This window comes from Pseudochaenichthys georgianus, chromosome 1 (genome assembly GCF_902827115.2).
Source record: "Pseudochaenichthys georgianus chromosome 1, fPseGeo1.2, whole genome shotgun sequence".
Taxonomy (NCBI): domain Eukaryota; kingdom Metazoa; phylum Chordata; class Actinopteri; order Perciformes; family Channichthyidae; genus Pseudochaenichthys; species Pseudochaenichthys georgianus.
In genome coordinates this window covers 33045275-33073054 of record NC_047503.1, presented here as the reverse complement: position 1 = coordinate 33073054, position 27780 = coordinate 33045275, and the positions used below count along the sequence as shown (strand labels likewise).

General features: G+C 43.6%; 1 protein-coding gene and 1 long non-coding RNA gene across 3 annotated transcripts in view; one reads left to right on the top strand and one right to left on the bottom strand.

Moving 5' to 3' along the window:
- LOC117451640 (uncharacterized) overlaps positions 1–27385 on the top strand; it is a 43288-nt gene extending 15903 nt beyond the window's left edge. The window contains exons 1-4 of one of the 2 annotated variants that reach the window (XM_034090045.2): positions 24150–24734; positions 24865–24978; positions 26054–26261; positions 26857–27385. In XM_034090045.2, coding sequence (XP_033945936.1) covers positions 24559–24734; positions 24865–24978; positions 26054–26261; positions 26857–27321 — 963 coding nt within the window. In that variant the 5' untranslated portion in view covers positions 24150–24558 and the 3' untranslated portion in view covers positions 27322–27385. Of the gene's footprint in view, positions 1–24149; positions 24735–24864; positions 24979–26053; positions 26262–26856 lie in introns of those variants that run through there. The other variant, XM_071204649.1, reaches the window with a different exon arrangement.
- Positions 16792–18939, bottom strand: LOC117451649 (uncharacterized). Its single transcript, XR_004552691.2, has 3 exons — positions 18889–18939; positions 18537–18649; positions 16792–17132 (listed from the first exon to the last, which is right to left on the bottom strand). It is a non-coding gene; the product is annotated as an uncharacterized lncRNA (long non-coding RNA).
- Positions 27386–27780: the final 395 nt, after the last annotated feature.

Genomic DNA, 27780 nt, shown 5'->3' with positions numbered 1-27780 from the left:
ACTGTAAAGCATTAACCCATCACTGTACCCTGTATGCAAGGGCTGGTTTGCTTTCACTAACTGTACGGAGGCTCAGTCACTGGTACATTTTTATATACAAAGCCATGTTAGGGAAACTTCCATCTTATATCTGCTCCCTGATCTCTCGGAGAATTGTAAGTGGCTACTGCCTGAGATCGAATGCAGTGGTTTTATTAAATGTGCCAACTGCTAGGACTGGCTTAGGGAAGACAGCTTTTAGATGCGCAGCTCCTCTGTCTTGGAATAGTCTGCAAATTAAATGGAAACTGAACAATCTGGTGCCACTAAATGTTTTTAAAGCTCGATTGGATGCTAGTCAATCGGAAGCTATTGGTACCTGCTTATGTGGATAATTATGTAAATGATGCTGTATGATGTCCTTTTGTTGTTCTGTTTATGTTTTTATGTTTCATGTGGAACTACTTGAGCAGGTCTCCCTTGAAAAAGAGATCAATGATCGCAATGGGATTTATCTGTATAAATAAAGGTTTGAAATGAAAGAGTTAAAAAAGGGGGACTCGGGCGGACGGCCCGGGGGCAAGGCAGAGTTCGAAAAGGGGGACTCGGGCGGACAGCCCGGGGACAAGGCAGAGTTCAGGGTGTGGCGAAGGCCAAACAGCTCCGGAGGCCGGGCAGGACCCGGTGTCGGCCGAACAGGAACCGGAGCCGGTGGGACAGGCTTCGGCAGGATCCCCCACGGATGAGGACCAGGAGTTGGCAGCACCCCCGGCGAGACAGATGATGGTGGGGCCTCCAACGGAACTGGACAAGGGGTTGGCAGTACCCCCGATAGGACAGGTGATGGCGGGGCCTCCAACTGGACTGGACATAGAGCTGGCAGGATCCCCAGCGGAACCTCCAAAGGCACGGGACATACAGTTGGCAGGACCCCCGATAGAAGAGTAGTCGGCGGGACCTCCAACGGAACAGGACAAGGGATTGGCAGGACCCCCGGCAGGAGAGTAGTCGGCGGGGCCTCCAACGGGACAAGACACAGGGTTGGCAGGATCCCCGGCAGAAGAGTAGTCGGCGGGGCCTCCAACGGCACAGGACATAGGGTTGGCAGGACCCCCGGCAGGAGAGTAGTCGGCGGGACCCCCAACGGGACAGGACAAAGGGTTGGCAGGACCCCCGGCAGGAGAGTAGTCGGAGGGACCCCCAACGGGACAGGACATAGGGTTGGCAGGACCCCCGGCAGTAGAGTAGTCGGCGGGACCCCCAACGGGACAGGACATAGGGTTGTCAGGAGAGTAGTCGGCGGGACCCCCAACGGGACAGGACAAAGGGTTGGCAGGACCCTCAGCGGAACCTCCAACGGTACAGGACATAGGGTTGGCAGGACCCCCGGCAGAAGAGCAGTCTGCGGGACCTCCAACGGCACAGGGCATGGGGTTGGCAGGACCCCCGGCAGAAGAGCAGTCTGCGGGACCTCCAATGGCTCAGGACATGGGGTTGGCAGGACCCCCGGCAGAAGAGTAGTCTGCGGGACCTCCAACGGCACATGAGTAGGGACTTGAGTGGGAACTCGAGAGAGGGCTTGAGAGGGAACTCGAGAGGAAACTTGAGAGTTGACTTGAGAGGTGACTTGAAAGGAATCTCGAGAGGGAACTTGAACGGAGACTCGAGAGGTGACCCGATAGGGAACTCGAGAGGAGACTCGAGAGGGGACTCGAGAGAGAGAGAGGGAACTCGAGAGGGGACTCGAGAGAGGGAACTGGAGAGGAGACTTGAGAGGGAACTCGAGAGGGGACTTGAGAGGGAACTCGAGAGAGGACCCGAGAGGAAACTTGAGAGGGAACTTGAGAGGGGACTCGGGTAGGAACTTGAGAGGGGACTTGTGTCGGTCGGTACGCCGACAGGACTCGGGGAGCTGGCATTGGCTGGAGAGCCAACAAGAGACGAGGTGCTGGAGTCGGCCGGTACGCGGACAGGACTCGGGGCGCTGGTGTCGGCTGGAGAGCAAGCAGGAGACGAGGTGCTGGAGTCGGCCGGTACGCCGACAGGACACGGGGAGCTGGCGTCGGCTGGAGAGCCAGCAGGAGACGAGGTGCTGGAGTCGGCCGGTATGCCGACAGGACTCGGGGATCTGGCTTCGGCCGATGAGTCAACAGGTAACGAGGAGCCGGAGTCGGGACCATGACTGCTGGGGTCGGTACTTGAGCCGGAACCATGGCTGCTGGGCCCGGTACTTGAGCCGGAATCATGGCTGCATGAGCCGGTTCTGGAGCCGGAAACATGGCTGTAATATCCAGTTTTGGAGCCGGAAACATGGCTGTAAGGTCCGGAGCTGAAGCCTGGATCATGGCTGTGTGGGCTGGTTTTGGAGCCGGAATTGAAGCCGGAACCATGGCTGCTGAGGCCAGAACTGGGGCCGAAACCATGGCTGCTGGGGCCAGCACTGGGGCCGGAACCATGGCTGCTGGGGCCAGAACTGGGGCCGGGACCATGGCTGCTGGGGCCAGAACTCGGTCTGGGACCATGGCTGCTGGGGCCAGAACTGGGGCCGGAACCCTGGCTACTGGGGCCAGAACTGGGTCTGGAACCATGGCTGCTGGGGCCGGAACCATGGCTGCTGGGGCCGGAACCAGGGCCGCTGGGGCCAGAACTGGATCTGGGACCATGGCTGCTGGGGGCGGAACTGGTTCTGGAACCATGGCTGCTGGGGCCAGAACTGGGGCCGTAACCATGGCTGCTGGGGCCAGAACCGGGGCTGCTGGGGCCAGAACTGTGGCCGGAACCATGGAACTTTGGGCTCGGGTTGCTAACCTGGCCTTGCGACTCCTTCCTTTAGGAGCTTTTTGGAGGCTCCGTGGACCTCCAAAGGCCAGACGAGTTCCAGAGAACGGCTCCTGGACAGGAGCAGGCAATGGGGCAGAAGCCAGGGTTGACTCCAAACGGACCACACCGATGCGTGTGGTGTCATAACGGGAGTTGGGAGGCCTGGGGCTTTCAGGCAGGGGATAACACACCATGAGGAAATCCAAAATCCCACCCGGTAAGAATCTCACCAGGCCTGGTTTCTCCATAGTTATCTGGCACGCCTCTGCCAGAGCAGCCTCTCGCTGCAGAACCCCGGACGCTTCCATCCATCGATCAGAGCAGGTGGCCAAAGAAAAAGTTAAATCCAACAATTCCTGCTCAAAAGGATCTGCTGGGCCCATATTTCAGGTCGGTTCGTAATGTTACGGTGTGTGCAGGAAGCAGGACCCAAATGCAGATTAAAGTGTCAAAAATATCTCCTTTATTTCAAGGCTATACTAGAAACACAGACAGAACAGAACACTCACCGAAGACCAAGTCAAAACACAAGACGAACCGACAAAGACAGACAGAAAAACCAGAACTTAAATACACACAAGACTAATTATACAAACAAGACACAGGTGAGGAGGGAGGAGAAAACACAGGGACACCAGGTGCACACAATCGGGTAATAAGACACACCAGGGAAACTAACGACAGGGAACCACAGACAGATCTAAAGACAAAACACAACGCAGACAGAAAACCAAAGACAGATCTAGACAAGACACAACGCAGACAGAAAACCAAAAACAGATCTAGACAAGACAAAACACAACACAGAAGAGGCTTCTCAATACTCAAATGTCCCCTCCTCGACTCCTCGGTCCTCCGGTAGTGACCCGGAAATGAATTTCAGCGCGCCATTTTGAAGGACGTCTCATTTCTCTAAATGCACACCGAGGACCGAGGATCGAGCATCGAGGAGGCTCTCTGGAGGAGCTATAACCGAGGATACACTGATGGTTCCTCCACGGCTCCTCCGCGGATGCATTTCCGGGAACGGTGGAGGCGTGACGCACGGCCGGACTTATCTCAGCCAATGACGGCTCTGCATGCATCCCCTGGATATTATTTGAGAACCTGCTCTCATCGCAACGCGATGTTTACAGTGAGAACAGCTGTGAGGTCCGTGCAGAAAGCAGAGCAGTGTGTAAAATATATATCACTCAGTAGAACAGGCCTACTCTCTTTATTTGCTTTAGTTTAGTAGACATCTACAAAGAGTCCATATTTTTCTAAAACCATTTAGTGCTTCACATAATAAAATACACAACGGCTGTAGCCTGATTATGCTTTAGCAGCTGTAGGTGTGTGTGGTACAGTATGTAGGTGTGTGTTGTACAGTGTGTAGGTGTGTGTTGTACAGTGTGTAGGTGCGTGTTGTACAGTGTGTAGGTGTGTGTGTTGTACAGTGTGTAGGTGTGTGTTGTACAGTGCGCAGATGCCGCGGACAGACGGGTCTCAGTTGGTTTGATGTCCTTACTTTTAATACTTGCAAATACAACTTTTGGCCCGTAATTTCAATTCCCCATTTCAGCGACCAGAGAGAGAGGGGGGGGATATATCCAGTCTCTGATTGTGTTACGTTATTATGAGAGTGCTCTCATACTTTAAATTGTATATATTTATATAAATATATTTGTGTGTGTGTGTCCGCATCTGTAGCCTGTTATTGTCTCATTATACCGCACTCTCAATGAATTCAAAGTAAATATGTGGGGGAACAATGTTCAGCTGATCTAACAGAGATTATAAAATATGACAAAACACTCGACAGCTGATGCAGCTGTTGCCACGTAATAATGAACGGAAGTCGCTTTAATATGACCGCTCAGAGGAGAGGAGTTCTCATTTCTTTAAACGTCTGCTGCTTCCCCTCCTCTCTCCTCGGTTCCCCTCCTCGGTCGAGGAGTCGAGGAGGGGACATTTGAGTATTGAGAAGCCTCAAGACAGACAGAAACAGGCAAGACAGGAGGTGAAGACCTTTCAAAATAAAACATGAAACAAAAGACAGAAAAAGACAATCAAGACAGATCTTGACAGCTGGACTCTGAGGAAAATATTAGTTGTGGCCAAACGGCGGAACTACACTTCCATATCAGTCGCTGGGCCTGGAAATACTTTTTCCCATTGACTAACATTGGGAAAGAGACGTCTGCAAATCGTTGGATATTTTTTTTTAAACTAAATAAACTACCCAGTATGAGCATTTGTATAGCCCTTATTAAAAACATTCGGTCCTCAAGTTGTAAAATGTGCTAATAACGTTATTCTGAGAGTTATTTCCCTCTGCATTATGAACGCGGATCCAACCCACGGGACCGCGCCGCCCGGCACGTTCATGTGACGTGTTCAGTACTACATGAGTTTTACCTTTACCCATGGATGCACAATAAGAACGGATTATATGATTATATGAATACTTTCGTGACGTTTCGCTCTCTCAAAAGTTGGGCCATTTTGTCTTCATGCGCCAATGAGCAACTCTCATAGGAATAAACGAGGCCCCGCCTCCCACGCTGTATCCAGTTCTTATTATAATATAAATCCATGGTGTACGCCCTATGATAATTTCCTGATAACGATGACGCCATAGACCCGCCTCTTCCCACCTCTGCTGCTCACCCCCGCGTCACTCTTAAATGTTGTGGAGTGGAAGTAAAACATTATTCAGTAACTATACTTTACAGAACTTTACACCACTGATGATCAGAATGCTCTGAAGGAAACATGCTGCTATTTTATAATGCTTCACCTACTGAAGGTTGAATGAGTTATGCAAATTCCTGGTTTACCCTGTAAGTCTCTCCACTTTTATTATTTAATCTTTCTTGCTTTTATGCATTAAATGTGATCTAACATTGACTCTGTGGAATAGGAGATTTTGTTTCTTAAAGGGATCTTGCTGGCAAAAAGAAAAAAGGATAATTATAATAAAACTATTGAATATACTCAGGGCCGTTTCTTCCTATATGCGGACTATGCGGGGGCATAGGGCCCCCGCGGTCACTAGGCGGCCCCCAAGTTGAAAGTATATATATTTTTGTATTCATCCAAAATAATTAATTAATTCATACACACAAAGATGAACAAAATTAGTAGAAGCGGGAGGGCTGAAGCATAGCTTGTGGAAAGTAGCCCTCCCGTGCATTATCCTAATACAGCGGCATTATTGCGTCAAAAACGTATAGAAATGAAGGAGTACAAAGAAATAAAGAAAACAGGAGAAAAAATTAAATAAAAGTTAGGGCAGGAAAACAATAAATGCATATATATATATATATATATATACGAAAACTAGATATAGGGTCATTTTCTGCACATGTCAATAGCAGTTTCAACTATCTTTTTTTGGAAATTAAAATACTATATATACATAGGTACTTGGCAAATGAATAATAATAATAATAATAATGTATGCATAATTGCATATAAACATTGTGAACACTTATTTTCAAGTGACTTTTTTTACATTCATATGTTCACGCTGTGGTTTGGAACTGCTTTTGAATGTTATTAGGCATTTTGTTATGGAAAATGTTGTGCATAATCAGTACTGTTTTAAGCTGTACTATGTCAACACATTTTAATAGATTGAGTTTTTTTAAATATGGGAGTTGTGTGTTCATATTTACCAACACCACAGGCTATTCGTAATACTTTTTTTTGGGATGTTATTAGATTTGTTGAGTACGTGTTTCGCCATATTTCGGAGCAGTAGTAAAGGTAAGGGAGAAATAGACTGTTATAAAGAGTATATTTTCTTCAATAATGTTCTTAGTATGATACAAAATACTTATTGTTTTTGACAGTTTAGTCTGTACATAATTGATTATGGTGCTTCCAATTGAGTTTTTCGTCAACAAGCAGTCCTAAAAATGTACATGCACCAACTTTTTCTATCTCTGTATTGCAAATCCGTGTAATGAAGTCATTTCTACTCTCAGACTTTGTATTGAATAATGTAATTTGTTTTGGCCCCATTAAGGGATATTTTATTAACTGCAAACCAGTTACATAGTATTTTTAATTCTGCATTCACAATTTTAACAAGATCGCCAAGATTATGATGGGAGCAGAGAATTCAAAGTTCAGGTTTAGCCTCAATATATTTGGGGAGAATTAAAATGAGCCGTCTTTATTTGTAGACAGCCAAGCCCCCTCCTGTGTTCGTAGTGGCGTTTCTATATGTACAAAAAGTGGTGGGGCACAAAAAACGTAGATGTCTTTATATAAGCTTCTGCAGTGAGGTTCATGGCTGCTGAGGCACTGGCTCTGACTCTTCAGGTTTACAAATATTATATTTTGACCTAAATCAAAATATAATATTATTTTCAAAAGCTTTTTTTGTCTGATGCTTCGATTAATTTTAAACAGACAGTTCAACAGAAGGATACCCAACAAATATAATTTTATCATTTAAATATTGAATTGTTCTCTCTTAGTAAGATCCCATTTTCAATAAAATTGCGGTCTTACCTTGACTTGAAGATGAAGTCCATTTGCCTATCCTTCTGGACAAAAATCTCTATTACTTTTTTGTAAAAGTCCTCCTTATCTTCTTGTAGTTTCAAAAGTCAGTTAGAACATTATAAAAGTAGGGTAGACATGTGGATATTATCCGGCTGAACAAAACGTGCATTTATCTAACAGGTACGTTTCCCACAGATCTTATTTTGAGCCTCTCTCCTCCTCTTCACACACCACACTTTTCGCGGCACACGTAGCCATTCAGCTCTGAATTATGTGAGATGATGTATGGTGGGGATGGCTGATAGCCCAACGATCACTCATTGGCTGACCAATGAGTGACGTCTGAGGAAGATGAAAAATTTAAATTAAACATTGTTGAGAAAATGCTGCATCTCTTGCATTTATTGACATAGAGGAGCCTTATTGTTTACCTTTTTAATATCATTTTTTGTAATTTTCAATTGCTTGGTTTTCGTGAAATTAGCCTGTTTTCCTATTAAAGTGTAACAGATTGATGCATCTCCACAGATCATCTTAAAGGCTTCGGAATCCCCCCCATTGTAGTTAAAAAACGGTCAAAACTAGGGCCCCCAAACAGCATCTTGCATAGGGCCTCCAAAAAGCTAGAAACGGCCCTGAATATACTGTATATTACTCTATGGTCCTGGTGGGGACCAATCCATTTTGATTGATTATAAAAAATAAGAGCATGACTGTGTTTGACACTGACACAATTAAAACACAATTTATTTAGGAAGTAAATGAATGGTCTTTGATATTTGCGTAATTAATTTAATTACACAAAATAAAAAACAAGAAATATAGAACCTGTTAAACCCCAAGGTCCCCGCCGGTGGGGACCCTGGGTTTTATTTTCACGACACTGTGTCTCAGGGGATCTTAATATTTAAAAACCTATTAATGTGTTATACCAGATTAACGGGAATAATCTCAGCTAATTGACGATACAAACCATTTTTACCAAAACAAAACACAAGTCTCATAAGAAGCATCTAAATGACCCCTTAGCGAAAAATGCTAACGGACATTCGCACAGAACTCAAGATAAAAGTATCCTTATTACTTATCGTAGCTGCACATACAAGATATCCGATTAAAGCTGAGGTTCCACAGATTATTTAGGTATATAGTATCATCACTGAGTGATCCGAACTCGTGACAGGGAAACAAACACAGACATCACAACACGTACCTTTATGGAGCTTCTAGGGAGATCGTCTCACTGTAGCTGTCAATCTGATCAAAAGACGTGTTCAATGGCATTAAAACGAGAAAAAACGCGGCTGAATTGGTTAATCCATAGATTTTTAACGTCTCTGTATAACATTTTCCATCCATCCATCTTCTCCCGCTTATCCGTGGTCGGGTCGCGGGGGTAGCAGTTCCAGCAGAGAGCCCCAAACTTTCTTTTCCCTGGCGACATCAACCAGCTCTGACTGGGGGATCCCAAGGCGCTCCCAGGCCAGCGAAGAGATATAATCCCTCCACCTGGTCCTAGGTCTACCCCTTGGTCTCTTCCCAGCTGGACGTGCCTGGAACACCTCCCTAGGGAGGCGCCCAGGTGGCATCCTAACTAGGTGCCCGAACCACCTCAACTGGCTTCTTTCGACGCGAAGGAGGAGCGGCTCAACTCCGAGTCCCTCCCTGATGACCGAACTTCTCACCTTATCTCTAAGGGAGACACCAGCCACCCGGCGGAGGAAACCCATCTCGGCCGCTTGTATCCGCGATCTCGTTCTTTCGGTCATGACCCATCCTTCATGACCATAGGTGAGGGTAGGAACGAAAATGGCCCGGTAGACAGAGAGCTTTGCCTTCTGGCTCAGCTCCCTTTTCATCACAACGGTGCGGTAAAGCGACTGCAATACCGCTCCCGCTGCTCCGATTCTCCGGCCCATCTCACGCTCCATTGTTCCCTCACTCGAGAACAAGACCCCGAGATACTTGAACTCCTTCACTTGGGGTAAGGACTCATTCCCTACTTGGAGTGGACAGTCCATCGGTTTCCTGCTGAGAACCATGGCCTCAGATTTGGAGGTGCTGATCCTCATCCCAGCCACTTCACACTCGGTTGCGAACCGATCCAGTGAGTGCTGAAGGTCGCAGACCGATGAAGCCATCAGAACCACATCATCTGCAAAAAGCAGTGGTGCAATCCTTAGTCCACCGAACTGCAGACCCCCCCCCCCCCCACGACTACGCCTCGAAATCCGATCCATGTATATTACAAACAGGATTGGTGACAAAGCGCAGCCCTGGCGGAGGCCAACCCTCACCGGAAATGGGTCCGACTTACTTTCGAGGACCCGGACACAGCTCTCGCTTTGGGAGTACAGAGATTGGATGGCCCTGAGTAGAGACCCCCTCACCCCATACTCCCGCAGCACCTCCCACAGTAACTCCCTGGGAACCCGGTCATATGCCTTCTCCAAGTCTACAAAACACATGTAGACCGGATAAGCGTACACCCAGGCCCCCTCCAGGATCCTTGCGAGAGTAAAAAGCTGATCCGTCGTTCCACGACCAGGACGGAATCCGCATTGTTCCTCCTCAATCTGAGGTTCGACAATCGGCCTGACCCTCCTTTCAAGTACCTTGGAGTAAACTTTCCCGGGGAGGCTGAGTAGTGTGATGCCTCTGTAATTGGCACACACCCTCTGATCCCCCTTTTTGAAAAGGGGGACCACCACCCCGGTCTGCCACTCCTTCGGTACTGTTTCCGACTTCCACGCAACGTTGATGAGACGTGTCAACCATGACAGTCCCTCAACACCCAGAGCCTTCAGCATTTCCGGGCGGATCTCATCCACCCCCGGGGCTTTGCCACTGTGGAGTTGTTTGACGACCTCAGTGACCTCCTCCCGGGAGATTGGTGTTGATCCCCCGTCATACTCCAGCTCTGTCTCTAACATAGAGGGCGGAGTTGTCGGGTTCAGGAGTTCCTCAAAGTGTTCCTTCCAACGCCCCAACACTCCATCAGTTGAGGTCAACAACGTCCCATCCTTACTGTACACAGCTTGGATGGTTCCCTGCTTCCCCCTCCTGAGGTGTCGGACAGTTTTCCAGAACAACTTTGGTGCCGCCCGAAAGTCCTTCTCCATGTCTTCTCCAAACTTCTCCCACACCCGCTGCTTTGCCTCGGCCACGGATGAGGCTGCTGCCCTTCGGGCCTGTCGGTACCTTGCAACTGCCTCGGGAGTCCCCCGGGATAACAAATCCCTGAAGGCCTCCTTCTTCAGTCGGACGGCTTCCCTGACCACCGGTGTCCACCAGGAGGTTCGAGGGTTACCGCCCCTTGAGGCACCTAGGACCTTGAGACCACAGCTCCCCGTCGCGGCTTCGGCAATAGAGGCTTTGAACACCGACCACTCTGGTTCAATGTCCCCAACCTCCACAGGAATGCCCGAAAAGCTCCGCCGGAGGTGTGAGCTGAAGGCCTCCTGAACTTGGGCCTCCTCCAGACGTTCCCAGTTCACCCGAACTACACGTTTGGGCTTACCAGGTCTATCCAGAGGCTTCCCCCGCCACTCGACCCAACTCACCACCAGATGGTGATCAGTTGACAACTCCGCCCCTCTCTTTACCCGAGTGTCCAAAACATACGGCCTCAGGTCCGATGATACGATAACGAAATCGATCATGGACCTTCTGCCTAGGGTGCTCTGGTACCACGTACACTTATGAGCATCCTTATGTTCGAACATGGTGTTTGTTATGGCCAATCCATGACTAGCACAGAAGTCCAGTAACAAACCACCATAACATTTTTATTTCATTTATAATCCATAATTCCATTTTTATGTAAAAATCGCAGCGCAAAAGTTAGCTGCTAATGGTAGCCACCAGAGTGACTGCTGCATCCGGTCTTGGCTATGCGGCAGTCTAACACATTACCAAATAAGGACTATGTGTGAGTTCCCCTCGATTCCATTTGCTCTGATGGTTAGAAAGATATGTCACATGTCAAAATCCAGCAAGGGGGGCCAGAGATATGGAAAATCCACCCAAATGGCCCCAGAATAGTTTTTTTGTTGCTAAATCTGTCTAAAAAAGTCAGAACAAGTCAGAACGTATAAAAGTTAGCGCTGAGCTTCAGTCTGCAATGTTCAAAACAACAGATAAAGCCAGAAATCTAGTTGTAGTCATGGACTCTGACCTGAGTTTCAACAGTCACATTAAAACAGTTACTAAATCAGCCTACTATCACCTAAAGAATATATCTAGGATTAAAAGACTAATGTCACAGCAGGATTTGGAAAAACTTGTCCATGCCTTTATCTTCAGTAGACTCGACTACTGCAATGGTGTCTTCACAGGTCTCACTAAAAAATCTATTAGAAAGCTGCAGCTGATTCAGAACGCCGCTGCTCGAGTCCTCACTAACACTAAGAAAGTGGATCACATCACTCCAGTTCTGAAGTCTTTACACTGGCGTCATGTGTGTCAAAGAATAGATTTCAAAATATTGCTGCTGGTTTATAAAGCACTGAATGGTTTAGGCCCAAAATACATTACTGACCTGCTAAATTATGAACCACCCAGATCTCTCAGGTCTTCAGGGACTGGTCAGCTTTCTGTCCCCAGAGTCAGAACTAAACATGGTAAAGCAGCGTTCAGTTATTATGCTCCAAATATCTGGAACAAACTCCCAGAAACCTGCAGGTCCGCTGCAACTCTTACTACTTTTAAATCCAGGCTGAAGACTTTTCTTTTTGTCGCTGCTTTTAATTGAACTATTCATATCTTAAACTGCACTGTAACTTTTATCCATGTATTTTTTCTTTTAATGTTTATTTTATTAGCTTTTCTTTTTTAATGCTTAATGTCTTTCATTTTTTGTAAAGCACTTTGAATTGCCTTGTGTTGAAAAGTGCTATATAAATAAACTTGCCTTGCCTTGCCTAAAAAGGTCAAATATCACTTGTTTTGCATCAATCTTGATACAGGGTACTTATTATATGTTGTACTTTGGATTCCTAAAGCTTTTAGTATACTAACCCATCATCCAAGGTTAGTTTTCACTATAAGTACAACATATTTTTTTGACAGACACTATAATTTACAGTTTTTTACCATGTTCAATCTGAATTTTCTTGAAAATAAAAAACATCTATATTTATTCTGACTTTTCTACATCCAACTCACAGGTTTATCATTACTTTGAGAAAAAAGATTATTAATTTAACCCTTTTAGAAGGGAAGATATGGTCATTTGTTCTGGGAATATCATTTTCGAGCCTGAAACCTGAAAAACAGACTCGGGGTTAAACCCAGCTATATACTGCAACCACACCAAAACAAATATATTAGATACAGGAAGATGATTCATTGGTGTTGTGCACCTCTCCGATGTCATTAGCACTTGTGTGTGAGCGGGCCAACAATCACCAAGGTTCATCTTTCAAGTCGCCTCCCTTCCTGTTCTGGGCTTTGTCTGTATAAGTAGAAGGAAGTTTGTCAGACATTCATTTGAATAATCAGCAGAACATGACAAAAGCTTTCATGGAAACTACACATTTTTACAAAAGAAAACACAAATACATGTGTCATAGATCTGATGCACTAGTTTCCTACCTGTTTGTTTGAAGATATCATATTGCTATTGCTGCCTGTTACAAAGCTCTGGGTATTATCAAGTTAAACCACTGAGGACACTGAGGGTTTCAATATTAAGCAGTGCATTAAAGCAAACAATGCGACAATTTATGGAAGGGCTCACTTTGATGAATATTAAAACATGTATCACCAGAATATGCAGCTTCCCTCGGCCTCACAGAGCTTTATAGTGTATACATTTTCTGTTTAATTTAGTGTCTTTGGTTGTTGTTTTGTTTCATAAGCTTCTATAGCATCAGGCAGCTGCTTTCAATGAAATACCCACACTACCTCCTCAGCACAAGATGAAAGGGTTAAAAAATCAAATAAATCACGGTTAATTAAATATTTAAACATCGGAAATCTAAGGATTCTGGAGAGTTCTCTGGACAGCATTTATTATACAGGCTGATAGATTGTCAAACAAAATAAAACTGAACAGTTGAATGTAAGATAATCAGAACATTGTAGAGACTTTCTGCCAGTCAATCATTTCTTAACAATCCCATAATAGTTGCATTTTTTTGTTTCCTTTGATAGTTTGCTAGTATTTTTGACCCACCTTGTTTATAATGTCTGATTTTCCTCCCTGCCTTTTTATGTTTTCCCAGTTGTAATACATTGATACATGACCTTTTGCATCCTTGGGCTCAGTGGCGGCGCCAGAGTATTTTTGTTGGGTAATCTATGGTAGGGCTAACCCATACAGTGGTGGGGCTCAAGTCAGTATTTGTAATGTAATTACATACACGCTATATCGCCCCCTTGACAGTGAAACGCCACGCGTGAGGCTTTTATTAGCTTTTATTAGTCACCTTTTATCAGCTAAATTACATCGAGAGCAACAGGTGTGAGTTAAACAATACAATAGCCTATTCTGCTAATTCCACGTTGTTACAACATGCTACGCAGCGGCAGAAACAAGAAAAGTTGGCATATAGAATTGACACGGAGAGGGAGAGAGACAGACAGACAGACAGACAGACAGAGACAGACAGACAGACAGACAGACAGACAGACAGACAGACAGACACAGGTAAACAGAGAGAGACAGACGCAGCACACAACAGGTGGCCTGTGTCTCTATTGTCATACAAAACACTTTTTCAAATGACCCATTATTACAAAATATATTCAAAACTCACTATTCACTCTTCAGGTGGGTCGTGTGACTCTGGCACCTGTTCGACTTGTACCTCAATGCGAGGGCGTTTAAGAACAAATCTATCCATCCGAAATATACAATTAATCCTAGAAGTTCTGCTGTCTGCTGCAATTTACTCGGCGCGAGTTTGGGGACTTTTCACTGTGAACGTGACGTATCAGTAATGCATAATGCAGTAATGCACCCAACGTTTCGTTGCTCTGATTGGCTGTAGGTCTGTTCAAATTGCATTCGCAGGCATTTTGATCTGACCGCGGCCGCGCTGATATTATAACGCGAGAGAATTTCCACACCTTTAGTGTATAAAACTCCCCCACTACTTAGACTATTCCTTGCACCCCTCTAGCATAAGCCCGAATGGTCTCAGCCATATTGCGTCAGTAACGTGCACTTGTTGTTACAGCAGGATCAGTTTGTGTGTTGTGGACACGACCGGTAGATTTTCGCAATCCGTGTTCTCAACATGCTTAAGGCCCTGACACACCAAGCAGTCACCAGAGGACTAGCCGACGCTGAAGTCGGCTGTTGCCTGGCCGTGTTCTCCTGCGTTTTGGCCATGTGTCGCACGGGAACACACCGCACCGACTTCAGTGCATGAGTGGCAATAACTCTCCTTACCAGCAGGCGGCGGTAGTGTGTATTCGTCATTCAAAAGAGGCAACAACCGGAAGACAGAGAAGAAGAAGAGTATCTTTTCTCCGTAATATCATACAGAGCTGGCCTCTCCTGGATCAAGGTGATGAGCAGGTCTTCGTTTGCATCATTCCAGATCGCCATGATGAGATGAAAATGAATAGCAGTCTGTGTGTGCCTTCTTAAATCGTTTGTTTACGTCCCTCACTTCCGCTTCGCTTCTCATGCACTGATTTGCTAGCTGAACAGCCAATCAGAGTGATTATTTGGTCCGACTGCCAGACCCGATGCATGGCCAATTCAACATGTTGAATCGGCCATGCATCGGGTCTGGCAGTCCAAATAAGGCGTGTCACGGTCGACGGTGCGGGACACACCAACCTGACTACGGCGCCGCGAATGCCCGACAGCCTCTGACGGCCTCTGACTCCCAAAATCAGGTTGGTGTGTCAGGGCCTTTACTTTAACATCATTTGTCATGGTCGGGCTAAGGTAGGGCTAAGCCATTTCTTGGTATGGCTGTAGCCTACCCCAGCCATACCCTGCCGCCGCCACTGCTTGGGCTGCAGGCTTCTGTAGGATAGATACAAAATTCTCTTTGATCAGTGGGTCATTGATTTTGTGCAAGCCACCCACTTTGAAATAGATAAAACATCCACAGTTGCAACTTTTCCACTACTTTGTTTTACTGAGGGTTTAATTAATGCTCATTAGTTACCTTCTTGAGGAGTTGTACTCTCATCTATACACATTCAACAACCAAACTTGTATTTGTTTTCCAACAATTTTTCGTCCACCTATCAGCATTAAGAAATATAAAACTGTGTCTCTCCAAGTGATGCCACATTTACATTTTCATTGCTTCATGAACTAATTGAAGTTGGGTGCTCATTGTTCCACTAATACGTATTATCAGCACAGATGTTGCTCTTATTGTCAGGTTGTTGGGATAATACTTTTTACATTCAGTTCCCTGGAATCACTGCGGTAAGCAGAGTCTCCTCGTTTAGCTGTTGTTTGGAATACACGTTAAATTATCAGGTTTATTGAATGCTGCTATGGAGTTCCAACACTGCAGCAGACATTTTTTCTTTAGCATGGCCTTATCGTTTTGATAGCGTATTTTCTGATGGAATCAGAACCTGAATTGAAATGTCGGTAACACTTTACAATAAGGTACTGAATTATTCGTTAATGGTTACTTAATGAGGAGTTCCTGGGAGACTTTGATTGAAGCAATGGTCCGCTGCAGCAGGGCACATTTAAACCTGCCATCTTCGGCTGGCTTGGGTCCCACCCTGGATCAACTGGTGGAGGTGGATCCGATTTACCTTACCATTACTTAGGCCGTTTGGGTACGGTAAACTCAAGGAACGCAAACAAAAACAGTAGTTACCCATTACCTAATGATTACCTTACCGTTACTAAAACAGTAGTTACCCATTAAGTAATGCTTACCTTACCATTCGTTAAGTATTGTGTGTCCCCTCAAGTAAAGTAATGCATCAAAAACAGTAGTTACCCATTACCTAATGCCTACTTAACCATTCGTTAAGCATTGTGTGTCCCCTCAAGTAAAGTAATGCATCACAAACAGTAGTTACCCATTACCTAATGCCTACTTAACCATTGGTTAAGCATTGTGTGTCCCCTCAAGTAAAGTAATGCATCACAAACAGTAGTTACCCATTACCTAATGCCTACTTAACCATTGGTTAAGCATTGTGTGTCCCCTCAAGTAAAGTAATGCATCACAAACAGTAGTTACCCATTACCTAATGCCTACTTAACCATTCGTTAAGCATTGTGTGCCCCCTCAAGTAAAGTAATGCATCACAAACAGTAGTTACCCATTACCTAATGATTACCTTACCGTTACCAAAACAGTAGTTACCCATTAACTAATGATTACCTCACCATTAGTTAATCAGTTTAACAAACAAACAAACACTGTTGATGACAATGACGGATCTACAGCCACTGAAGTTTTACATTTTTATTCAAACAACGATGAAAATAACAACAAAAAATGGAAATAAGAAATACTTTTTATAAAAGAAAACTAAAAACAAGTGCAAACCAAAAAAACATCCATTCCTTCCTCACTTCCCCTTTGGATTAATGGATAATAGTCCTCCATTGGTTTTCAAGTCTTGGACCTTCCCCTCTAAATGTTGGTCCTTTATGGCAGCTTTACACATCTTCGAGAAATGGAGAAGGGTTTCCCCCTTCTTCAGTGTTCCCCGGATGTCTTGGTAGATGCACGGGTTCACGGCATGCAGTTCTGCAATTCCTGCAGTGTCGGCAATGGTTTTGCGGTCCACTCCTACCGCTCTGTAAGCCGCCGTTTTATTATTCCCCTTGTTTACCGCCTCAAGAACACGCTTGTAGCGGCTTATGGCGTATTCTGGGGTCAGGACTGAAACAGAAAAAAAGACAAATATGTAACTATTTAACAACAGTACTTTGTTGTTGCCTATCCTAATGATGTCTGTAGTGCAGAAATCAGTTAGGATATGGGTTTATTTATTGATAATATTGTTGTACTAGTGCTATATAGTGGTAGTGTAATCCTTACATACAAAATTGTGTAATGAATTGGTGTAGTGTAAAGGTATTACTAGTCTTGTAGCTTTGCTCAAAGTAATGTATACATGTTAGTTATTGTGTTTGGGGTGTGTACCTTTATATACAGAAGTTAGGTTTGGGCAATCAGCTCTACTTTTATCCAATCATGTTTAATAATGATAACTGATAAGACGATCCACAATGTGGATTTAATGCTCTATCGACATTGCCCCGTTTCTAATTTATAACGCATCAATATTGCCAAGTTTTAGCCTGGCATCCTCATGTCTCAGCAGCCTTTAAATGGAACAGTTTGGAGAATCTGCTCTCCCTGTTCTTTTATTAAAATCTGACACTGCAGGTTAATGTAAGCGTGCAGAGACCAGTTGTTTGGAAACAATGGTGTCGCTCTGAACAGAGCGACATCACAGCATGTTCTGTTTAACATTATAGGCCTACTTATATTCAGGGATACAAACACCTGTATGGTGAAATAAGAGAGAACTATTGGAAACAGAAAAAACAGCGTAATATACCATCTGACAAAGGACTGCGCTATAATGCGTCAATTAACTGGCTATTCTTTATAATATACGGATAGGAGACAGAGATGTTAAGTTACAAATAAAGGGTTTCTATTACTATTTAGATCAGGGGTGGGGAACTTTTTTCTCTCAAGGGCCATTTCAATTTTTACAACTTTCTCCAAGGGCCGTACAAATTATTGAACTCAATTTCTGCTTAAAAATTCTAAAATCACAGCCCATTCATTTCACCTTTCTTTCATGCTGTGCAAAGAAAAAGCAACCTCTTAATCCAGATATGTTACAATGACTCGCGCATGCATGCATACACGGTTGTGGCATGACCGCCAAAACAGAAAGATATGGACACAAGATGTGTGCAAATTTGTTTTTAAATATTGAAGTTAAAAGCATCAATCTGGTGCACTTTGAGAGCAAAATGAAGAGATCAATGGATACATCTCTCAACACCCATATGAAACAGAACTGTAAGCAGATTACTCTTTTTCTTTATGGATATTTTACAAATCACTCCCCTTTTAAACTGTATTCTTGTTATTTTAAAAAACGTTTTTGTTACTGTCAAAGTATGTTATACCTGTATACCAAAACTACAACTCTTCGCTTCTCCACGAATTACACAAGTCACCCAAATCAGCGTCAAGGTTAGCCTGTTTTTAACGCAAAAAACAATGCTGTGTTTTGAATATCGGGGCCTTAACACCAGGTACCTCCTACTCAAAATTCCCAGCATCCGTTGAGCAAAAATGGCTGCAGAACCCAGGGTGAGGATGCTCAGAGTACATAGCCCGAATGACACCTCTTTTCCCATCTCCTACGTATCCTGCACAACACAAAAGTGAAAAATCTGATCTACAGAAGGCTGTAAATGTAATAATACATTTGATTTTGATCATTTGTATGTATAATCTTATGAATGATCTGCTATCTTCAATACTATGGTTAAGTAGTGTATTGTGCGATATTATATATATATATATATATATATAAAAATAACACAATCAAAAAACAGTAACCGTAGATAAAATGTAAATGTAATGCAATTTCACAACACAACCTAACCTTTAGTTGATGCTTTCATGTTGAGTCAGACCCATCACTGCAGTGCACTACAGCTTTAAGAGGGGAGACAGAAAGTTCATAAATTAGAAATAGTGTTGAATAAATGGTACATATAGCGATAGGGAATATTTGAAATTGTGTAAAGGTCCAAAATGCCAAATTAGACCAAAAAAACATGGATGTCGTCCAAACCACTATCTGCCCACCCTGACATCTACTACCAACAAAGGTATGGCAAAGCACAGTGGAAGAATCTCCTCAACACAGGAGATAACAAGGGGCTTCACTTTGTGCATGTGACATCTTTAATCCACTATACGTTTACATATTGTTTTTTTTACTGCTATCTGCTAAGCAACTACTTATTAGTACACCATCTGAGACTGAGTGGATCCTTAAAGTATGCTTAACATTTGAAAGCAAACACTTACCCATTTCCTTTGCCACAGTGTGGGAGCTGCATGGCTCTTCCTCAGACTGATCAGCCAAATCTTTAGCCGCTGTAAGATTATGGAGCACAGAAAGAGTTGTTGATGTAGATAGCATTACTATATGGAAGTATGTTTGGGTTTTTTTCAGCTATATTATAACTTCATTGGAACTATTTCAAAATTGGATATCTGAAAAGCCACTCTTGAATGAATGTACTGTTTAATTATATTTTCATTACATATCGCCCAATGCTGTGTTAAAATAAAAATACTCTCGTTTCTAGCGCCCTAATGTCATTTACTTATTTAAGAGTTAAGATAAAACGCTAAACCTTCGTAATTGAGATATTTCAGAGTTTATTTGACAATTTAACTAATTTAACCCATAACAACCCAGACCCATTTCTACTTTTGGGGAAATTAAGGGGAACATAATTTAGACTAAATAGACCACATTTCTGACAATGTGACATTGAACTTTAATGGTAAAGTAACTCTTATTTATAACTTAATTAATGAGGGGGATTTTTTGATTTAAATTTGTTTTAACATTCTTTGAATTGAAGAATAAAGAATATATTAACTAAATATAATTGGATCACCTAAATTAACTGAGCAGGTCATACTCATATTTCTAATTGTGACATATGTGTTACTCCAGATTTACTGTGAAAGTTTAAGGTTAATGTCCCGATGTGACATCAGTGTCACAGCGATATTTATCTAATTTGTGTCATGTCAATTTGATCAAGAAATGTTAACAGGTTCAATGTAACAAAGTACATGTTATGTAAGCATTTTAATTCTTAAATGGCTTGATTTGTACCTTTAGCAACCAAAAACAAGCCTCTGAAATGTACCTAGTTCTGTCACATGTCTTAGCCCGGCACATGACCCACCAGACTTTTCAGGGTGTGTCACTTAAGGAATTTATGAGATAAAAACAAGTCTAAAGCTGTATAAGGAACTTTACAAAACATTTAAATGTCATGTAAGCGCTTTGAGCTCCAGCAAGGGGCTTTATAAATGTAATTTATTATTATTATTATTATTATTAGGGTCTGAGACCTAGGTCGGCGAAGACCCTATTGAAATTGGAAAAAATCGGTCGCGCAGCGACCGATAAACCTGCCAAAAACAGGGAAAACGACCGACAAAAGCACCGAAAATGTTCGTAAATAATGTCGGCTGATAGACCGCGTGAGCCCAGTCACGTGGGCGAAGCCCACGTGACTGCAAATCGCATAATTGATATCGTAACAATCATCGTAGTCGCTCGCGAAGCGAGCGATAACCATGCAAAACCCCCTCAAAACAGGGTAAAAAAGGGCCAAAAGCCCATTAGACATGTCCCAGTAGGTAGGCCGGACGGCCTACAGTGAGGTGGTCCCATCCACCTCAATGTTAAATCGAACATGATTGAAACTGGTCCGATTATTCATTAGGGTCTGAGACCTAGGTCGGCGAAGACCCTATTGAAATTGGAAAAAATCGGTCGCGCAGCGACCGATAAACCTGCCAAAAACACCAAAAAACATGGAAAACGACCGACAAAAGCACCGAAAATGTTCGTAAATAATGTCGGCTGATAGACCGCGTGAGCCCAGTCACGTGGGCGAAGCCCACGTGACTGCAAATCGCATAATTGATATCGTAACAATCATCGTAGTCGCTCGCGAAGCAAGCGATAACCATGCAAAACCCCCTCAAAACAGGGTAAAAAAGGGGCAAAAGCCCATTAGACATGTCTCAGTGGGTAGGCCGGACGGCCTACAGTGAGGTGCTCCCATCCACCTCAATGTTAAATCGAACAAGATTGAAATTGGACCGATTATTTATTAGGGTCTGAGACCTAGGTCGGCGAAGACCCTATTGAAATTGGAAAAAAAAAACCTGCCAAAAACAGGGTAAACGACCGACTAAAGCACCGAAAATGTTCGTAAATAATGTCGGCTGATAGACCGCGTGAGCCCAGTCACGTGGGCGAAGCCCACGTGACTGCAAATCGCATAATTGATATCGTAACAATCATCGTAGTCCAAGCAAAACCCCCCTCAAAACCCCCTCAAAACAGGGTAAAAAAGGGCCAAAAGCCCATGAGAGGTGGCGCAGTGGGTAGGCCGGACGGCCTACAGTGAGGTGCTCCCATCCACCTCAATGTTAAATCGAACAAGATTGAAATTGGACCGATTATTTATTATGATTATTATTTTAATTCTTAAAACGCTCTTTTGAGCCCCGCAACATAAGTGAAAACTCACCAAATTTTGCACACGCGTCAGGCCGTGACAAAATTGCAAGATGTTATTGGTCCCGGAACTTAACGTAAAAATTTGCGTAGGCCACGCCCACTTCCGTTTTTGACGTTAACTCCCCCTATTTTAACTTTCACGTAAACGAACGAAACTCGCCACGCATATCTAGGGTGCGGAGACGAACCAAAAAGCCTCTTGGAGGGGTAAAAAATAACGTACAGGAAGTCGGCCATTTTGAATTTGGTGTCGAAAAAACGCGATTTTATCGCGTTTTTTGCCCTATTTCGCGTACCTACGAAATCTATCTCCTCCTAGGGACTTTTATCGTACGCCTCGAAATTCCTCGGGTAGCTTCGCGAGACATGGGAGAGCTTAAGTTATCACGAGAATTTTTTTCTTTCGCACGGCGTAGCCGTGATTTGTCGCCAAAGTTCGCGTTCGTACGATTTTTGGCGGTCCCTCGCCATGGAACCCCATGATGTCATAACTCAAACTGACATTCTCAGAACGCCACCAAACTTCACATGACGTTTAGCACCACAGCCCTGAACAGCTCTAGGTCAAATCTGATGTTACTTAATTTGGCGTTACCATAGCAACGGATCCTTCGCCATAAACAACGGTGTCGCTGTAAATGCAATGGACAAGGTCCCATCGTCCCCCAATCTTCACTTTTATATCACTGGTCCATGCCTCAACAGCTCCAAGTGAAATCTGAAATCTCAACGTATGCCGTTTCCATGGAAACGGCATCCCTCGCCAAAACATCCGATGTTGTTGTAAGTCAATGGAAAATCGTCCAAACAGCACCAGACTTCAGACTATCATCAATGGTCCGGCCCTCAACAGCTCCAAGTGAAATCTGAAATCTCAACGGATGCCGTTTCCATGGAAACGCATCCCTCGCCGTCAAACATCATGTCGTCGTCATTCAATGGAAAATCATCCAAACACCACCAGACTTCAGACTATCATCAATGGTCCGGCCCTCAACAGCCCTACGTGAAATTTGAAATCTCAACATATGCCGTTTCCATGGCAACGCATCCCTCGCCAAAAAATCCCATGTTGTTGTAAGTCAATGGAAAATCGTCCAAACAGCCCCAGACTTCATATGATGGCTAATGCTCCGGCCCTCAACAGCTCTACGCCAATTATGGGATGTCATAATATGCCGTTTCCATGGCAACGCGTCTCTCGCCGTGAAACACGGTGTTGTCCTAATTCAATGGAAAAGGTTCCAAACGGCACCAGACTTCATATGATGGCTAATGGTCCGGCCCTCAACAGCTCTATGTCAATTATGGGATGTCATCATTTGGCGTTGCCATGGCAACGCATCCCTCGCCATGAAACATCATGTTGTCGTAATTCAATGGAAAATCATCTAAACACCACCAGACTTCAGACTATCATCAATGGTCCGGCCCTCAACAGCTCTACGTGAGATCGGAAATCTCAATGTATGCCGTTGCCATGGCAACGCGTCCCTCGCCAAAAAATCCCATGTTGTTGTAAGTCAATGGAAAATCATCCAAACAGCACCAGACTTCAGACTATCATTAATGGTACGGCCCTCAACAGCTCTACATGAAATCGGAAATCTCAATGTATGCCGTTTCCATGGCAACGCTTCCCTCTCCATAAACGACGGTGTCGCTGTAAATCCTATGGACACTGTCCCATCGTCCCCCAATCTTCACTTTTATATCACCGGTCCATGCCTCAACAGCTCCAAGTTCAATCTGAAATCTCACTGTATGCCGTTTCCATGGCAACGCCTCCCTCGCCGTGAAACACGGTGTTGCCCTAATTCAATGGAAAAGGTTCCAAACGGCACCAGACTTCAGATGTTGACTAATGGTCTGGCCCTCAGCAGCTCTATGTCAATTAGGGGATGTCATCATATGCCGTTTCCATGGCAACACGTCCCTCGCCATGAAACACGGTGTTGTCCTAATTCAATGGAAAATGGTCCAAACAGCACCAGACTTCATATGATGGCTGATGGTCCATGCCTCAACAGCTCTACGTGAAATCTGAAATCTCAACGAATGCCGTTTCCATGGAAACGCATCCCTCGCCAAAAAATCCAATGTTGTCCTAATTCAATGGAAAATCATCCAAATAGCACCAGACTTCAGATGATGGCTAATGGTCCGGCCCTCAACAGCTCTATGTGAAATCTGAAATCTCACCATTTGTCCGTACGTTGACACGTCGACGTGCGGACAACAGCCTGCGGAACGTCGAAGACCCGCTCAACGCTGCTTGCAGCTTTAATTATTATTATTATGTAACACGTGGGTCCTCGTGGTTTAGCTAGCAACCTCAAATCAGATAGCACAGAACACAAAGTGTAATAACATGTGTCAATTGAGATGATTTCGCAATGCAGTGTTACTGATTTCTCAAATGACAAAAATATATTTCAATTCATACTTACATTCTGACACTAAACGCTTCGGGGGCCCCATCCTCTTTCGCTTGCTTTTCCTCGAGTCCATTTTCAGTTCTAGCGTGTAGACTAGACTAGAGCATAGATAGCCTTTACATATAAAATGGAGACGTTGAGTTTTATCCATACAGTCTATGGTTTTATCACTAGCCGAGATGCACGTGACAGGCTCATGGCGAATCGTAGCACTTGAATGCTATGAAGGGGCGTGTCTTGCATAGTGCTCCAGCCGGATCTCGATTTTCAGCGCATTAACACTTTATTACGGTTTTAATATTTTAATTGTATATCAGTGAATATAAAGAAGCTGTGCTTTGTCAATTGAACAAGGAAGATGAAATACCTGATTCAAAACATCAAAACTATTGGTTTGAATCGTGTGAACAAGAAATGAGGATCAGGGTGCTAGGGCGCTAGTGCGCTCAGCGGAGTTCATCTTGAACTACGCTGGGTGTCAGGGTTTGTGGACGGGCCGGGGCCGCAGTAACGTAGTAGTAACGCCGCAGTAGTCAGGTTTTTGGTTATCATGACACTGCACACCAAAGTACTCAGTCTTATTGACGGAAGACAGACTTTTAAAAAAAAGAAAAAATTAATTGAATGGCTAATGAAAAAGGAATTGCTTCAAGGAAAAATGAAATGCAAACTCTGCAAAAAGAGGATGAAACTGGAGAAACACTCAAACGTCGACGGACTGCAGTGGTAGGCTAAGTCGTACATTTTTAGCACGGGTTTTAACGATGACTTCCTCTGTTTACTGATATGTAATGTTACAAAGATAAGTTCTTTATCAGGAAAAAAGGACTAGGAATTTACGATTTGTCTTTTGTAGGAAGTGCCGACGTAAAAAACACCGAGGGAAAACGACGAAGAAGTCAGTGAGGTCACTGTCCCTGTTTCAGAGGAGCAAATTGTCCTTGTTCAGCTGGATGAAATACATTTACAGGTAATATGAATTCATCAATAATATCAGTCATTTCCTCAAAGCACAGCAAATGAATGCCTGTAAGTATTACGTTTATTTTAAGCATGTTGACTGTTGTTTAACATTACCGATATCTAAATGCTAATTTCAGTTAGCGCGTCAATGACGTTATCCATTAAATGTTAGCATTGAGCTAGCGGACTAAGCGCTAGTTATTTGGCAATTCACAACGCAGGCTGCTTGGAGGTGTGGCGCCGCTTTCACACACCAAGCCCCCAGGAAGTGCGCCGGACTCTGAGGAGAACACTCGAGATTTATTTCCCTCGGCATTATGAACGCGCATCCAACCCACGGGACCGCGCCGCCCGGCACCTTCATGTTACGTGTTCTGTATGCGTTTTACCCTTAACCATATACTGTATATATAAAGGTTTTACCTTTACCCATGGATGCACAATAACAACGGACGTATCGCCTTACCGTTCGGGTGTTCAGAGCAGAGCTCCCTGTTGGAGCGGCAGAGCGTGATGTGAACAGAAAAATGTTTCTGTCGCAATATTATTTAAGGAATCGTTGAGCTAGCTAACTAGCATACATTGTCACTATCTGCTAACATTAGCTTTAGCTTTCGTTTTCTAATAGTTTTTCTCATAGGCTATAAACAGAATAGATCTTGTACTTGAGTAAAAGTAGAAGTACTCAGATATTGTACTTGAGTAAAACAGAAGTACTCAGATATTGCACTTAGTATTAAGTACTCAGATCTTGTATTAGAGTAAAAGTACCAGAGTGTACGAATACTCTGTTAGAGTAAAATTCCTGCATTCAAAATGTTCCTCAACAAAATAATGGGTTCTGAATGTTACAATGTGTGATTATTCTAATAGCTTAACAATACATGTGTAGATGCTCTGATACAGGGAAACTTGATAGATATAATTAATTAGCAACATTAAAATATTCTGTTTCATCTTGAGTAATAACAAATGTCTAATGTGAATTATATAATTAATTATACATTAGCCACTGGTGCTGAATGCGTTCTTCTTCATATGCTTTTGTTCATATTTAGTAATTCTATATTGATCTTTAACAGATTTTCCCAGGGACTGCAGCTAAGGCAAATTGACATGCTGCAGGATGGCGTGGCAGGAAGCAGTCGCACGCTGTCAAAAATTAGCCTGAAGTTGAGGAAGGTCTGCAAGAGTGCAATCAAGAGGAGAGAAAGGAGGGGAAAGCAGAGACTTGGAGGACCAAACGAATTTGTCATGCTGGACGAAAGCAACTTCTACCACAAAAGGAAGGTGTGTATAAACTACAGAGCCTTAGCCTTTGGCCTCACTAAAACTAAAACCTTTGTTTTTCAAGGTGAAATAACAACATATCTTTTAAGGTCAGAGATTAACAAATGAATGAGCAAAGTAATGTAATTTTATAATTGTGTCATTTCACACCCTTGTGACTGGCGAGATAAAGTATACATTAGAGAGAGCCAGCTCCACAGTGTATACACAGTCAAATAACAGAAAAAAAGAATTTAGAAGCTAAGAATGATCTCATCCAATCAGATCATTAAGGAAATAAATCCTTATTCTTACTTTGTATTACTAACATTTTAAAAGTGCATAATCTATTTATATATCATCTAATTCCAATATATATCTTACATTTTCATGTTTCTTGCAGCAAAATAAGCAAACTTTAACTTAATAAAATTAAACAGCCTTTTCTGTTTGTACCACGACATTTTAATTTTTTTCTCTTCTTTTTTGAGAAAGGAAGTGAATATTTTTAAATTGTAAAAGAAAGCAAATAAACACATTTCACTTTGTTTATCAATTGAAATGCCTGATGTTTATTTTTATATAACTGTTGTCCTTTTTCACTGCTTTATTACAGTATGGTAGGGGAAGATTCGGTCCTACGTGGAGGAGGAGAAAATGGGTCTTTGGAATGCTGGGCATCAGAGGAAAAAGGAGAAGACCTATCCTGAGGCTGGTGAAACAAAGATCACGGCGCCACTTAATTCCTCTGGTCACAAAATACGTTCGCCAAGGGACCACGGTGATAACGGACATGTGGAGGGCATACACCACTGCAATCGCAGAAAGTGGCTTTGTCCATTTCTCTGTGAACCACAGCCGGTCATTTGTGAACCCAGACACAGGAGCCCACACCCAAAACATTGAGCGGGCTTGGTCAACGTACAAGTCACAGGTCTGGAGACTGCGAGGAAACCGCACAGTGAAGACTCTGAAGAGTCATCTTGCTTTGATCGAGTGGACACATTGGCTGGCAAATGAACACAAAGATGGTCCCTTAGGCAGATTGCTGCATGACATACGCCACTTTCGCAAGTTCTGAAAGCAACCTCGTTTTCATTATTAGTGTCCTTTGGATTGTTGTTTAAATAAAAATGTAAACTTGAGTGCACAGGGTTTGTTTGTTTGTTTATCATTAGGTAATGGGTAACTACTGTTTGTGATGCATTACTTTACTTGAGGGGACACACAATGCTTAACGAATGGTTAAGTAGGCATTAGGTAATGGGTAACTACTGTTTTTGATGCATTACTTTACTTGAGGGGACACACAATGCTTAACGAATGGTAAGGTAAGCATTACTTAATGGGTAACTACTGTTTTAGTAACGGTAAGGTAATCATTAGGTAATGGGTAACTACTGTTTTTGTTTGCGTTCCTTGAGTTTACCGTACCCAAACGGCCTAAGTAATGGTAAGGTAAATCGGATCCACCTCCACCAGTTGATCCAGGGTGGGACCCAAGCCAGCCGAAGATGGCAGGTTTAAATGTGCCCTGCTG